At 37.6% G+C, this 16,526-nt stretch overlaps 3 protein-coding genes across 4 annotated transcripts in view; all 3 read left to right on the top strand.

Moving 5' to 3' along the window:
• The first annotated feature begins 385 nt into the window (after positions 1-385).
• On the top strand, positions 386-5,086 carry LOC117621307 (protein DJ-1 homolog D-like). Its single transcript, XM_034351707.1, has 4 exons — positions 386-625; positions 1,383-1,823; positions 2,827-3,189; positions 4,512-5,086. The coding sequence occupies exons 1-4, from the start codon at positions 446-448 to the stop codon at positions 4,698-4,700; spliced, it is 1,173 nt and encodes a 390-aa protein (XP_034207598.1). The 5' UTR covers positions 386-445; the 3' UTR covers positions 4,701-5,086.
• Positions 5,087-5,773: 687 nt separating this feature from the next.
• LOC117621301 (protein DJ-1 homolog D-like) overlaps positions 5,774-16,526 on the top strand; it is a 28,653-nt gene continuing 17,900 nt past the window's right edge. Inside the window, exons 1-4 of one of the 2 annotated variants that reach the window (XM_034351700.1) lie at positions 5,774-6,098; positions 6,325-6,765; positions 6,889-7,251; positions 7,502-7,793. In XM_034351700.1, coding sequence (XP_034207591.1) covers positions 5,901-6,098; positions 6,325-6,765; positions 6,889-7,251; positions 7,502-7,690 — 1,191 coding nt within the window. In that variant the 5' untranslated portion in view covers positions 5,774-5,900 and the 3' untranslated portion in view covers positions 7,691-7,793. Of the gene's footprint in view, positions 6,099-6,324; positions 6,766-6,888; positions 7,285-7,501; positions 7,794-16,526 lie in introns of those variants that run through there. The other variant, XM_034351701.1, reaches the window with a different exon arrangement.
• LOC117620865 lies at positions 14,081-15,360 on the top strand. Its single transcript, XM_034351108.1, has 5 exons — positions 14,081-14,551; positions 14,623-14,669; positions 14,712-14,874; positions 15,010-15,105; positions 15,190-15,360. The coding sequence occupies exons 1-5, from the start codon at positions 14,081-14,083 to the stop codon at positions 15,358-15,360; spliced, it is 948 nt and encodes a 315-aa protein (XP_034206999.1).

Below are 16,526 nucleotides of genomic sequence, written 5' to 3'. Positions count from 1 at the left end.
TGCTGCATCTAGAGTGTATTTTTCACATGATATTAGATTTTCATTTCTGTGAATTAACAATTTATTTATTAAAAAAAAAAAACATAGCAGTGAAGGGAAAAATAGTAGCAAGAGAACCTATTCATTACATCACTCCTTATCGTCTCAAATGTTTGATCTTCAGAGTTGAAGGCTTAACAACGCTATCTGATGTTCCTGTGACCATTTATATAAATATATAAAAAGTCCAGAAATTGGTCTATCCAGCACATTCTAGGTTTATCCTGTGTTTTTTTTGACAGGATAGCCGCGCGGCTATACTCTCAACATATTCTATTTATTGAGTAGAGCCGAAAGCCATGAGATTCTGTTTCTTTATCCGAGAGTTTAGTCCGCCGAAATTCTCTGTCACCCCCTCCTCTCTCTCTCTCTCTCTCTGAAATTCCAAGAAATTAAACACAAGAAAATGGCGAAAGGCGAACGGAGGGTGTTGTTGGTATTGGGGGACTACGTGGAAGACTACGAGGCGATGGTTCCATTTCAAGCACTGCAGGCATATGGAGTGTCCGTTGATGCTGTCTGTCCTGGCAAGAAAGCTGGTGATATCTGCCGCACAGCCATTCATCAACTTTCTCCTGCTCACCAGGTCACCCACCTCTGCTTCTTTTGCCTTTTCCTTTGTTTATTTTTAATGAAAAACGTTTTCTTTAGCCTCATTAAGCACACTCAATTATATTGAAGACTGAATGCTTACTTCACTTGAATTTGTAAACCCAAAACAAGAAATTTGTCTCAAAGATTGAAGTGCTTACAATTCTCACATATGGGATTATGTTGCCTCCTCTAAAATTTGGAATCTGTTGGGACTGGAAATTAGTTTGTCAAGTTTACGAACGAACATCACGCTTTCAAGTTTAGTTTTTTGCATCAGCCAATCGTTGGTAGCCTTAATTATAGACAAAATGAATAAGTTTTATTGTTGATTAGAGCCACTCTATTAGATTGACAAATAGCAATCCGTAGGTTATGGTTCTAGGTTGTGTGGACAGCGAGACTAAAGTAAGCTCAAACAAGAACACATGTTAGGAGTTCTGTTAGAGTGCTTGCTCATTCATTATGAGCTAGCTAGAGAACCGACCTGTATTGAGCTTGAGTTCTGGGGGACAAGACAGCGTGAACAAATTCTTGTCTCCAACGTCACTGCATACACCATATTCAATAAACAAAATTGCATTAGTGCCCTCGTCTCTAAGTGAAAATACTCTGATAATGCGCTACCTAGGTTTGCTGAATCGTGATCTGTGTTTAATTTACAAATCTTCAAATGCTATATATATGTCTTTCTGGTCCCCCTTTGTTTTAATATGTTTTTTGGTTTTCTGTATTTTTTTCTTTGGTTGCAGACTTATTCTGAATCACGTGGTCACAATTTCGCACTCAATGCAACATTTGATGACATTGAATTTAACAAATATGATGGATTAATAATACCTGGAGGACGGGCACCTGAATATCTTGCTTTGGATGCGTCGGTTTTAGAATTGGTGAGAAAGTTTTCTGATTCCGGAAAGCCAATTGCTTCGATTTGCCATGGGCAACTTGTCCTAGCAGCTGCAGGCTCGGTTAAAGGTAGGAAGTGTACGGCCTTCCCAGCTGTCAGACCTGTACTTGTTGCTGCAGGTGCTTATTGGGTGGAACCCGAGACCATGTTGGCGTGTGTTGTTGATGGTAATATAATTACTGGGGCTACATATGAAGGCCATCCTGAGTTCATTAGGCTTTTTGTAAAGGCACTAGGAGGTAACATAACTGGTTCAGATAGGAGGATCCTGTTTCTCTGTGGGGTAAGTTTTATTTTCCTTCGTAGTGCAATGAGAAATATGAAAATGTGATGCCGATCAATATTGAGTATATATATTATCGAAGATTTGCCCTTTTACAGATACTTCTGAAAGATAGTGAAAATATCCTGAATAGGCTTTACCAGATTTGCCACATTTCTGGTGTGATAGTCATTCATTCCTATGTGTGTTTTTCCAAGGTTTTGGTGGTATGCTTCATTGGTTTGCCTACCTGGGTCCGTTGCCCATTGGAATACTTGTTTGTCAGGTCATTTGTGTAAGTTGTGAACTTGTGAAAGTAAATCCAAACATGAATACTGGTCATTTTTCAAGTTGTTTGAATTATGGATTCTAAACATGATACATAGACAACTACATCCTTTATGAATTTTAAAAGACTCCTTTACTTTAATTTTCCGGAAAGTTGACTACTGAAGAATTTCAATTCCCCCCTTCCCCCAAAACTGAATACCTCCAATACCCAAGCCATTTAGGTCTCCAAATTCGAAATGCTATTACTGCCCTAGACCCATAAATTAGTTGCTGTCAGATTTCATAAGAACCTATTTTCTTGAAACCAGTTGTTTGTTTTCTCTTTAAAACCAAATCCTTTGAAGCATACCTAAACTTCTCTACCTACAATGCCAAAAGTTATACAACTTGACAAACCTTGAAGCCCACCACGTTTTGTAAGCTGGTTATTTAACAGTTATAAGATGGTCCATAAATCAAGATTGGCTACTTGACAAACCTTTAAAGCCCACCAAATTCAAAATATTATTTTACTTGTCAATATCAATAGTTATAAGATGGTCCATAAATCAAGTTTGGCTACGTGTTTTAATCCACTGTAAATCTAGTAAACCCCTTGACAAGAATGTTAAAGCTGCGGGTCTTTTGTTTATGAACTAATTGTTATCTAAGTATTATTCTAGTCAATGACCAAAATTTTATATTTCTCACAGTTACTAAGCATCATTCACTTTCTCTCCCTCAACATTTGTAGGACTTCATGGAAGATTATGAGGTAATTGTGCCTTTTCAGTCTCTTCAAGCTCTAGGATGCCATGTTGATGCAGTTTGCCCCAAGAAGAAAGCTGGTGAAATCTGTGCAACTGCTGTCCATGATTTTGAAGGTGACCAAACATACAGTGAGAAGCCGGGCCATAATTTCACTTTAACAGCTGACTTTGAAGCTCTAGATGTCTCAAGTTATAATGCTCTTGTAATCCCTGGAGGTCGAGCCCCAGAATATTTGGCATTGGATGAGAAAGTTATTGCATTAGTGAAGCAAATTGTGGAAGCCAGGAAACCAATTGCATCCATATGCCACGGGCAGCAGATTTTAGCTGCTGCTGGTGTTCTACAGGTAAGGTTACTCCCTTTAAGCCAGGCTACACTTTGTTTCCAGAAATTTGATCCGAATTTCAATTTGGTCCATATTCTTTAAGTTGCTCAATCCAATCCGACTAATTCCATATCGTTTCAATTCGGTGCGTCGTCAAACATAGTATTGATATTGTTAAAAATATTACTTTCTATAATTCCATGTGATGCCACCAAAGGAATTGCTCCAATAATTGGGTTCAACTGAAACAAAGTGAAGCTGTAATCCCTGTTTAGGTGACAGTGTAGTTTTATAGTATCTATAGCTCATCTTTTAATAGGGATGGTGTTGTTGGGATCAGTCCCATGCTGTCCAGAAGTTCAATCTAAAATCCAAGTTGATTTCTGAAACTAAATGAGTTGAAAGTGTACAAAATGAAGAAACAATAATATAAAGTTAATTTGTTAGGCATACAAACAAGGATGCAAAATCCTCATTAACAATCCAAAATCATATAACAAAATCGAGATTATAAATTTTGGAATTTTAAGGTCCAAAGCATGATATCGTAGATATGGGAGATGCTACAATGAGGGGGATCTTAGTGGGGGGTTTGAGTGGGGGTTTAAATCCAACCATCCAACCATCCAATCATTAAAAAAGTTTTAAGTTCAAAATTTCCTTTATATTATTGGATAGTGGTATTGAACCCCTCACCCACAACCCCTCATTATAGCATTTCCATGGTAGATATACATTTATAATGTAGATTACATAACTTCTTACGCTTTTTAAGATAAACTAAAATGCTAGAATAAAATTAATTTTGTGTGTGGGAAGTTTAACCAAAAAGACTATATACAGATAATCTGTGGATTTATTGTTCATTTACTCACTACCAATGTAGTTGATCGTAAATTTAAATGTTTGTTCTGTTGTGGGTGTTGATGAGCAAGCTTGCCAGTTGGTGCATGAACATTTGTGCTGTAATATAAAAGTCAGAAGGTGTACTGTAATGCAGAATTCTCTGAAGGAATATATGAAGCAGTAAAAATCCAGGCTAGATGGAATGGTTTAAGAATGGGGTAAAACAAGAAATTACCTAGTAAGGAAAACCAAAAGGCTTGGCTGAGCTAGGCAGTTTCAATTTTTCAGGTGCTAGGAAGAGTTGGGAGTATCATCAATTTTGTAAGAGGGTTGATTTACTGAGTGAGTATTTTATGACAAGGTAAAAAAGAAACCACCTTGAAGTTGTAATCTGTTTGCCTTTTGCTGATTCTTCTGATTGAGGGTTGATTTACTTATTTTCACATTGTGAACTTTTTTAATCATGTCCTAATTGTTGTTAACTGGCTAAATTTTAGGGAAAGAAATGTACTGCGTATCCAGCAGTGAAGCTTAATGTGATTTTGTCAGGAGCAACATGGCTGGAACCTGATCCAATAGATCGTTGCTTCACGGATGGAAATTTGGTTACTGGAGCAGCGTGGCCGGGCCACCCAGAGTTCATTTCTCAGTTGATGACATTGCTTGATATTCGAGTATCATTCTAGTTGCTGTTTACTGGGTCTGCTGCTTGCATGTACTATATGTAATTCACGAAAGAAGAAGGCATGTATGTTGTGTTATGTTAAGGTGACGTTTGCATATATGAGGGAATAAGTGACGTGGTTTTGATATGTATATGCCATGTTCCATGAATAAGGCATGTATGCTGTGTTATGTTAAGGTGACGTTTGTATATATGAGGGAATAAGTGACTTGGTTTTGATATGTATATGCCATGTTCCATGAATAAGGCATGTATGTTGTGTTATGTTAAGGTGACGTTTGTATATATGAGGGAATAAGTGACGTGGTTTTGATATGTATATGCCATGTTCCATGCAAGTTTGGTTGTGGACGAAGCTTGTATTATATTACTTATGCTTTAGCAGGACACAGTGATTTTTGGTCGCAATCTCTCTCACCGTACATCTTGAAGGTTTACCTGAATGAATATCATGTTGTCCAGAGTTAGCTTGTATTTTCACAACCATCCTCCTGCTTTGAAATGAGGATTGACATGATATTGCATTTTCTTTTGGGTCAAGCAATATAGTTTGTTGACAAAGCCAGACCTCATAACAGAAAGCAAGCAGCTTTGCTGCTCTGGTGAAAAATCTGGCAGTCAAGATAAAATCAACGCGAGCGCTACACAAATCGAAATCAACCGTCTTTTTGGGAGAAGCAAGATATCAAACCCTATGATTTTAGGACCTGTTAGAGATGTACATTATCCATCTCTCTTTCGGGACATTAGCTTGGAAGCATTGACTTTGCACTCAGGTTTGAATCTTTCCTCAAATAATTTAGACTTATCAGTTGGTCGGTGTCGGTGAATCTTTCCTCAAATAATTTAGACTTATCACTTCCTCAAATAATCAAACTTGGATATTGTTGGTAATGGCGCGAAATCTCCAGAAACGAAGAGAGGAATAGAGAGATGCTACAATAATTGAGTGCGACGTGTCGCTCAAATTGAGTGCGACGTGTTTAGCTGACTCCAGAAACCTCCAGAAACGCTTTCGTGAGTATTACTATATTTACTATTAAGCAAGCAAAGCAGAGCAGCTCTAGCTATCACCCACCTTGTATTCAGACTCTCAAACTTTCAGACTCTCTCTCTCTCTCTCTCTCTCTCTCTCTCTCTCTCTCTCTGTGTGAAAAAGAAGAAACTAAAAGCAAGAAACTAAAGAGGGAAATAAGAAGAAATGGGGAATCCGAAAGGCGAGGAGCGGAGGAGGAGGGTGTTGTTACTGTGCGGGGACTACATGGAAGATTACGAGGCAATGGTCCCATTTCAAGCACTGCAGGCATTTGGAGTCTCTGTTGATGCAGTTTCTCCTGTCAAGCAAGCTGGTGATATCTGCGCCACTGCCATAACCATTCAAGTAGAGTCCACTGACCAGGTCAAACTCTGTCTTTCCTGTTCTTTTTTATTTGTAAACAAGAGGAATATATTTTATATATTTAATATTGAACACAGTTGTTGGAAAACAACCTCTGATGAGTTTGAGTTTGAGTTTGAGTTTGAGAGACAAGCAAGACAAAGAAGCTTGAATTCACCTAACCATTACTCTTGTTTTAATGTGTGTGTTGTGTTTGGTTTTCTTTCGTGTACCTTTTTGGTTACAGGCTAATGCCGAATCTCGTGGTCACAATTTCACACTGAATGCAACATTTGATGACATCGAATTTGACAAATATGATGGTCTAGTTATACCAGGAGGACGATCTCCTGAACATCTTGCTATGAAGGCATCCGTTGTAGAATTGGCGAGAAAATTTTCTGACTCCAGAAAGCCAATTGCTGCTATTTGCCATGGGCTGTTGGTCTTAGCACCTGCAGGCGCTGTTAAAGGTCGCAAATGCACAGCGGTTTCAACTATGAAACCTGGATTGGTTGCTGCTGGTGCTCACTGGGTAGAACCCGATACATTGTCAGTGTGTGTTGCTGATGATAATTTAATTACTGGGGTCACATATTATGGCAATCCTGAGTTCATTAGGCTTTTTCTCAAGGCACTAGGAGGCAACATATGTTCTTCAGAGAGAAGGGTCCTCATCATCATTGGAGTAAGCTTTCTTTTCTGTTTCTTTTATATTGCAATGACAAATATGGGACAAAATATAGCCAATGATTAAACTGTTAGTTACTAATCATCATCATTTAATTGCTCCCCTCCTCAATATTTGTAGAACTACGCGGAAGATTATGAGGTAACTGTGCCTTATCAGACCCTCAAAGTTCTAGGATGCCATGTTGATGTGGTTTGCCCCAAGAAGAAAGCCGGTGATACCTGCCCAACTGCTATCCGTGATCTTGAAGGGGGCCAAACCTACAGTGAGATCCGGGGACATAATTTTGTTTTAACAGCTGACTTTGAATCCATAGATGCCTCAAGTTATGACGCTCTTGTACTCCCTGGAGGTAAAGCTCCAGAGTTTTTGGCACTAAAGGAGGATGTTATTGTACTAGTGAAACAATTTATGGAAGCCAGGAAACCAGTTGCATCCATCTGCCATGGCCTGGAAATTTTAGTTGCTGCTGGTGTTCTGCAGGTATGGTTCTTAAAGAAAAAAACATAGTTAGTGGTAGTGCTTTGTATTTTGGTTCTGTTGAGCTGATCTGTTGTGACCTATTAACCTCTCAATTGTAATTAACTATGGGGAAGAGGGAGGTGAGTACTCTTTAAAATCGCAAAGGAGATGATATTTTTTCTGTTTCTTTTGATTAGTGGTTAATGTACTTATTAACTGATTAGGCACTTTTTAGCATGTCATATAATTGGTTCAATTGGCTATATTTCAGGGGAAGAAATGTACTGGATACCCAGGGATTAAGGCTCGTGTGGTTTCGTCAGGGGGGACGTTTGTGGAAGCGGATCCAATAGATCGTTGTGTCACTGATGGAAATCTGGTTACCGCAGCAGCGTGGCATGGCCAACCAGAGCTTATTTCTCAGTTGATGACATTGCTTGATATTCGAGTATCATTCTAGGCACACTTTACCAGGTCAGCTGCTTCCAAGTAATATATGGAATTCCATAAACGAATAAGAGAATAAAAGAAAAAGAAGCATAGCCAGAAACTCCGTGTAATTCTGCTGTATCTGTACGAATTGTGGATGGATTTTGTATGTTTGTAACTACGTAATGTTGATTATGATTTTTACGGAAATCCTTGAATCTGCTTTCAGATCTAGCGTTTACATTCCTAGTTTAATGATTAAAATCTATCCTTATTTCGAAAAAGAAAGGCTCCGGAGGATGCAAATGATCCCACCGTAATAAGATGCCTTCACTGTTGAAAATTGGCCCAAATTGTATTGTTAATTGTGTAAGGGCTACTTTATCATTGTTTGTTTGCTAGCTTTCTTCATTTGTCATGCCGTGGGTTTTTCAAATGGGAAAATGACGGCACATACCCATCTTTGTTAAAAGGCTGGAGACAGAGATGGAGTGGGTTCCAGCACTTGAGTGATCTACACCTAAAGCAATTGGAATCCAACTTGGTGGGCATGTGTGTAACTTTGTGAAAAGGCTTTGATAGCAACTTTTATCTAACTTTATCTTTTGGACATTCTCTCACTTTCTTATGGTATGTTTTACTTTTCTAAAACTTAAAAAATAATGCAATGAATGCATCAAATAAGCTAACATTTGTTTTTCATATGAGAGAGAGGTAGAGGTAGAATAGGCTTTGTATTATTGCTGTTACTTTTGGCTCTTGGGTTCTTTGAGAAGCCAACTTGAGCTATGCATAAAGAGGGACCTTGTTGGCAGCAGGAGATGTGTGTGCAGGTGTGCCCCACTGTGCTGCACCAGGGACATGAGAAAGAGGAGCGGCTGGCTTCTTTTCCGATGCTGGTGGTTGTGCTTTTTCAGTGCATTAATGTTTTGTGTCTTGTGGAGGACTTTGAAGGTGCTCAGGACAACTTGCATGGTTTTTTCATGCGTACAGCTGTTGGACCAAATTCTTTGGTTATTTAAAGAAGGCTTGGTAGGAGGTGCCGTGAGCACCATTGCTCAGATAGGCTAAAACAGAAGTGAGAGACACTTCCACATAGAGAAACACTAGAGAGCATCACCATGATGGTGGAGATGTACTCCTCTTCGGCTATGTAACATTCCACGTTGACTAACGGAGAAGGGGTGATGTGTCTTATATATATATGCTCGCTTTCATCTAGCACGAGGTCTTTTGGAAATTCACTGGCTTCGGAGTTATGGGAACTCCGAAATTAAGCGAGTTGGGGGCTAGAGCAATCTTAGAATTAGTGACTCACTGGGAAGTTGCTCGTGAGTTCTTAAAAACAAAACCATGAGGGCAGAGAAGGGGGTTTAAAATGGATAATATCGTGCTACGGTGTAGTCCATTTCGGGATGTGACAGGCTACACAAGATGCATTTAGTAGATTCATAACACTTCTTGTGTGCGGATAGAAAGATAAGTAGGGCAAAACACAATACCGGTATAAATATTGTAGAAGAGTAATGATTATATAGATCTCCATCAGGGGTTATGCCTGTGGGAAAGTAATTTAACTTACAATGTTCCAGCAGATCTGGTACTAATAAGATGAGTCTGATCATCTGGTAGAAGCCTTGCTAGCCCAAAATTGATTTTGGGCTGGAAACTATCATCCAAAAGAATATTGCTGGTTTTTATATCTCTATGTATGATGCATACATGAAACTCCTCATGTAAGTAGGCAAGACCCCTAGCTGTACCCAGGATTATGTCATTTAGTTGTTTCCAGTTGAGAGAGCCTCTTTTTGGACCTATTTCCCATGGAAGAAGATAAAAAACAGATCTTTAAATGAACAAATAAAACAATAAAATGTGTACGTAGGCATGCATTTAGAGGTAGCTGAGCTGAAAAGCCTAAAATTATTACCAAATATGCATCTGTAGAGGCGGTTGTTTGCCATGTATTCATATATGAGAAGCAATTGCGGTCCTTTGCTACAACATCCAAGAAGAAGAATGAGATTCCGGTGATGAACGTTACTCATCAGCTTCACCTCGTTTACGAAATTCGCCTTTGCCCTGTCAGATTGGAGAATTGCTAGTTTTTTAACTGCAACTACTTTTCCATTGTTTAGAGTACCCTGACCAACCATGTAATTGTAAATGAACATTATGCATGGATAATCAAAAGCTTGACAATGCAATTTTCCCAGTTTTTTAAAACTTTATGCATGTAAAAAGAGTACATCATATTCGACCGTGCTAAACTGCTGACATAAATTATTTTAGAGCTCTTTAGCACATAATTTACCCTGTAGATGCCCTCGAATCCTCCTTCTCCAAGTTTTTTTTCTTCACTGAAGTTTTTTGTTGCCGACTTCAAATCTTTATTTTTGTAATTCAATGGTCCTTGCAACTCGGTTGCACCCAATATATCACCTAAAGCTCCCTAAAAAAAAATTGCTCGTACGTGTCTTCAATTGTTTAAATTTACTTATTTTTAGGGGGAGTTTTAGTTTTAAAACATAATATAATTTACTAATTTGGAAGATAAGAATTTAATTTCATCTAATTAGCATAAGACCAAAGACCAAATATAGTACTCAATTTTACAAACATATCATTAAAAAATATCAAAATTGCACACAATGCCACTCCTTCTAAGGCAAGCATACTATGCCACATGTCCATATATAACCACCATCGCCAGGCACCGTCTGCCAGCCACCCGTCGCCGGCCACCACCGCCGTCACCCGCCTCCGGCCACCACCACCGGCTACTGGCCACCGTAAACCTTGACCCTCAAAGGAGTAAGGCTCACTCACAAACCACTACACCAAACTTGATTTTGTAATATTTATTCAGTTATACAATATTTATACCAACAATCAACAGTTTTTAAAAATTAAAAAAAAATCATTTCAACACATATTCACACAAAAACTGAAAATAAAAACAGAAACTGCAATAAAAATACAAGGTAGATATCAATTATGTTAAAAAAAAACAAGGAAAGAACACAAAATCAAATTGTAATTAAATTGGTGAGGTTGAAGGCCAAGGAAAGAACAAAAAATCAAATTGTAATTAAATGAAAACTGCAATGCAGTTTCCAAAAGACCAATTTTGAGTTCCCTTGCTCTTGGGTAGTTCTAATCTTTTCTTGCCCACTCAATTTCTCATTTGGGTAGCCTCTACTCTTCAAATTGCTGAGGTTGAAGGCCAAGACAAGAACAAAAAATCAAATTGTAATTAAATGAAAACTGCAATGCAGTTTCCAAAAGTCCAATTTTGAGTTCCCTTGTTCTTGGGTAGTTTTAATCTTCTCTTTCCACTCAATTCCTCATTTGGGTAGCCTTTACTCTTCAAATTGGTGAAGTTGAAGGCCAATGAAAGAACAAAAATCAAATTGTAATTAAATGAAAACTGTAATGCTGTTTCTAAAACTGCAATGCAGTTTCTGAATCCACAATGCAGTTTCCAAAAGTCCAATTTTGAGTTATCTTGCTCTTGGGTAGTTCTACTTTTCTCTTTCCCCAATTCCTCATTTGGGTAGCCTCTACTCTTCAAATTGGTGAGGTTGAAGACCAAAGAAAGAGCAAAAATTCAATTGTAATTAAATGAAAACTGCAATGCAATTTCCGAAACTACAATGCAGTTTTCGAAAGTCCAATTTTGAGTTCCCTTGCTCTTGGATAGTTCTTTACTTGCCATTTACCATTAACCTTCATACATAAAATATAATGTCAGAAATTCAACAAGCTCTATTCATGGGTGTAAATAGACCGTAGCACAGTGACTAGTACATCCAATATTCTTGGATTCAACACAAATACTACAACATTGCACACATAAATGTCATAATAAACTCCATTATTTTAGACCTTGTTCACAAGACTTTCTCTAATGGTCAATTTAAATACTAATTTAGCAAATGCTGAGAAGACACAAGTAAAACTTCTCAAAGTGAATGCATCTCTTTGTCCACAATGGATGATATGCGATTTGCCCTATCAAATTTCATGAAGTATATCTGAAAATTGAAAGTTCACTATTGTTCCAAGAAAAAAAATATTAATTAACAAAACATACAACATCGTACACTAATATAATAATAAGTTCCATTCCTTTAGACCTCTTTCACTCACAAGAGTCTCTTTCATGGTCAGTGTAAACCATAGCGTCCATAATCATATATGTCTTTATATTAAAATGCAAAACCCACAATTAGCCTAATTAATTTTCATCAATAGATTGAAACGAGACAGAGAAGAGATAGCAACTCACAAACTAAAAAAATGGGAAAATTCTCACAGAAAAAGGTGATGCGCGTCAAGTCCAGAGCAAGACCAGCATTAAGTCCTTCAATCAAGGCTTTCAACAGGGCACCATTCTTGCTCATCCCATTCCCAATCAGGGGTTTCCAAACCTCGAACACCAAATTATCCCTGGAGTCGCATAGAGCAACCCCAACCCCAGCCAGCACCACTCTCTCATTTCCAACCATTTCCTCGCTCACCAAACCCTTGAAGTAGAGCCTGAACACTCTTTCACTCTTGACCCTCTTCGTCGACGACGATGAGGAGGAGCCTTCACCGAAGGGTTTGGCGAAGAGTTGGCCAGACTTTTGCCACTCGTCCTAAGGAATCTTCATGATCTCCCTCGCGACCTGATCATCGTGAATCCGACGGTTGAGATCCTCTCTGGCTTTCGGCATTTCGATTTCGCGGTCTTTCAATTCCTGCTCCATTCTTATAAGTTCTTCGGACTTGAGGGCGACGTGTGTTGGGGTGTTGAGGATGGTCCGAACAGTGTCATTTGTGGGGGGGTTGGGTAGAGGAGGAAGATGGTTGAGAATTCCATCGCAGATCGGTCTCTTGATCTTGGATTGATGATCGCAAATCTGATATGATTATAAAAGAATGCTGCTAAACGAACCCTAAAATTAATTGAGTACACCCTACTACAAAAGTGTATATTGAATTACTGATTTACCCTAATATAAAATGACAAAAAATGATATATGGAATTGTGAAACAAATATAATTTTAATAAGTACACCCTACTAATCGTATTCAACCTACTCAAGAGATTATTTGGTTCTCATCTTTGTGATCCGCAATCAGAATGGCTTGGAGCAAATATAATTTTAGGCTGTTGTTCAATACATGATTGAGCTTGTCGTGAAAAGAGAAGTTAAAGCACAACCTGCTAAGCAGAAGAAGACTTGGGCTCAAATTTGCTTCTTCTCGCGGTCCAAAAGGAAGCGCAGCGGTGGAGATTATGTGAAGGCCTGATTGATCATTGAATTCCTGACAATCAAGTAAGTTGTCAAAAAAATATTATGATGAATTGATTTATATACTGTAAAAATAGAATTTATGCATATTACTTTTGCCTAGTTCACTAACAACATGAATGAAAATTGTGGTGGCAGCATCTTCATCCCCCTTTTAGGACTTAGTTTTTCTGGCTTGTGAGCATGTATGATTAAAAATATCTTATGTTTTTATGCAGATTTGCAAGTTGGATTACTTTTGAAATTTTGGAATGGATGCTTCATACATTTCGAGGAAGTCATCAAAAGAGGTATTAACTTTGATTTTTTTTTTTTTTTTTTTTGGTTTAGGCTAAAGCATGTGTACCAAGAAATGACAAATATGAGGGTTTTTTTTTTACAGCATCTAGAAGATGTATCTAAGCAAGACACCGACATCAATAAACAATGTGTTTTAGACTACAGAAAGGAATTTATCACAAACGAGGTAAATTAATGAATATTTATATATTTATTTTATAATTGCATACATTAATTTAATTATCAGTGATTTTACAGATATTTGTTAGTCATGATGCATTAATAAGATGGACTCATGAACAAGAGAAAAGGAATGGCTTTGTGATTACCATTAAAAGGTCTGATATTGGAGGAGCTGGTAAATTCAAGACCGGTCGAATTCTATTTTGTTGTGAGAGGGGTGGCCAATTTAGGAAGAAAAAAAGTTGTGGAATCAGATAGCAAGACAATACATAAGCTTGATCAAGGTTCAAACCCTCCAAAGAAAAAAAGTGAGAAGTCTACTGGCACGAAGATAGGTTGAATGTGACCACAATGAAGACAATCTACAATGCCAGACAAAAAAATAGGGTGATTGAGAAAGCAGGTATGTCAGAGATGAAGGTATTGCTACGAAATTTGTTTGCCCATGAGTATGTAGAGTGGCATAGAAGCTATGGTACCGCTAATATTGTAAGTGATTTGTTTTATGCTCACCCTACAATTATTAAGCTACTGCGCGCATTTCTGCGTTGGATAATATTATGGTTGAGCTAAAGCGGTTAGATTATATTGGGGTTGATCCTATATCATGTGGTTGCATAATAAAACACACACACGGATTACCATGTGCACATGAGATGCAAGAGTTCAAACGGACTCATAGGCCCATTCCACTTGATTGTATTCATCCTCGTTGGAAGAAGTTAGATTTTTTGGAGCCCCGACCTATTGCTACATCGAACAATCCTCCAGAAAATGCACAATTAGAATTATTTGTGAAGTGGTTTCAAAGTTGTAGTTCTGAGACAAAGAGACATGTTAGTATGAAGTTACAAGAGATTATGAATCCCACATCTACCACGCTTACACAACCCCAGCTGAAGATTAAAACAAAAGGTCGTCCAAAAGTTGACACATCTACTCGACATTTGCCTTCTGCTTTTGAGGTTGTCTTATTTGGTCAAGATAGTGCACATTCGATTGACAAAGTTGTTACAAGACCGCCATGTAAGAAGCCAATGACCATACCCCAAAAGCGATCAGTATTCAATAGTCAGACACAACCATTGCCATATGTGAATCCAAAGAAGCGGCCTTCGAAGCTACCTGTAAGTAGTTACAATATTAAATTTGTATATTGTCGTTTATATTGTAATTTGGGTGTAATTGTAATATGCAGGTCTATAGGCCTAAACCCATTGTAGATGACTCTTGCTTAACACCAGAGTTTAATAAATGATTTCCTAAACATATGTTGATACATATTAGAGGGGCACAAGATGTTAAGAGTGATGGTAATTGTGGTTTTAGAGCCATTGGATCATTGATGGGATTTGGTGACAATGCTTGGCGCAAAGTACATAGAGACTTGTTGAAGGAGTTGAGGAAAGAATCTGTCATATACGAGTTAATATTAAATGGTAAGGAATGGGTACAACATATTGAGTATATGTTGGACTATTTTGAGGACTTCCCACTTCAAGATAGGTGGATGACTATACCAAATATGGGACACCTCATTGCATCTTGTTATAATGTAATCCTCATGACTTGGTCAGTGCATTAGCCACTTACATTTTTTCCATATGAGACTGCTCCATTGGATTCTATCTATCGCCGTGAGATTTCGATTGGATTTGTTAACCACAACCACTGGATTAAGGTAAAATAATTAAAATATATATGTTTGTTTGTTTACTATTCTTTTCACATAACTTGATTTATTTTTTCATTTTTTATTTTACAGGTTTATTTGGAAGGTCAACACCCTATGCCACCAGTTGATGAGCGTTGGTTGAGATGTGCAACCATAACTGCATCAGATTGGCTTACGCCATATCAGGATCGTATACGTCAATTTAGATATGAAGCTGGTATAGCAGACCCTTATGATAATGACCATATATTTATTGAGTAGTTCTGTGAACCATCATATTGGTGACATTAATAAGGAAGTCACAAGGCAAATAAAACCTTTTCTCTATTCAAAAGCTTAACTTTGTTAAGTAAGGATAGACTATTTATCAGTGCTTCCCAAAATGATACGATCTTGACTCCCAACAAAATGTGTATTAGCATTCTTATTCCGTCCTTTGTTTTTATCTTCTTTGCGAAAGTGTACTATTTGAAAGTGTACAATTTATGATGTAGTATTCAAAGCTGAAGAGATCCGACGGTGGGGGTGTAGTGTAGGAGCTTAGTGTGTACTTTTGATTCTTGGGAATCTCTTTGTTTTCTTTTCCCTGGAGCAGTGGCACTTTTGCGAAAGTGTCTCTATTTGTTTAGCTTGTTTTTATCTTCGTTTAGAACAAATAAATTTCACAGTAGCATAGTAGTATATAACTGAAACATGCATAAAAAAAATCACTATTAACGAAAGAGGTGGTGATTGCAAGAACTTGGAATTACAAAAAAAGTGTCAACAGTTTTAGTAGAAGCATAAATCCATATGAAAAGTCAAAGATTTATAAACACTATTAAAAAAATCAAGTTGAAAATCAACTACAAAATAATGCTACAAATATTATGGTGTACCAGGGATATTTTTGGTAGTTCTATAGGGTGTACTTAGTTAATTTTACATTTTAATTAAAATATTATGGTGTATTTAGATCATAAGGTGTACTTGGTGTTGGAATAATTGCTCTGATTAATATTCACCTATATTACCGTTGGACCAAGGTTCTCAACTGTACCACTATATTGGAATTAGAACAGTCTTCTTGGGACTGCATACTAAGAGAGTTTTACATATATATATATATATATATATATGTACTACTGAACCTTGTAATTCTCATGATGAATAAGAGCAAACAACTCTCTTTCAAGTGGACGTAGGCTATATCAAGTAGCTGAACCACTATAACTCTGTGTGTCTTATTCTCCTTATTTCCCTTTATCTATTTTTTCATGGTATCAGAGCAGGACTCTTGAGTATCTTGTCTCTTTGACTTCTCATGGGTGTTTCATCTGACAAGGCTTCTGTCTTTACCATGGATGTCGATGGTAATCCTAATCTTCGTCTCTGTTCAGTACTTTTAAATGGGTTTAATTATATTACTTGTCAAGGGCTGTTATGTT

Source organism: Prunus dulcis, chromosome 3 (genome assembly GCF_902201215.1).
Source record: "Prunus dulcis chromosome 3, ALMONDv2, whole genome shotgun sequence".
Lineage (NCBI taxonomy): Eukaryota > Viridiplantae > Streptophyta > Magnoliopsida > Rosales > Rosaceae > Prunus > Prunus dulcis.
This window is presented reverse-complemented; position numbering and strand designations above follow the sequence as displayed.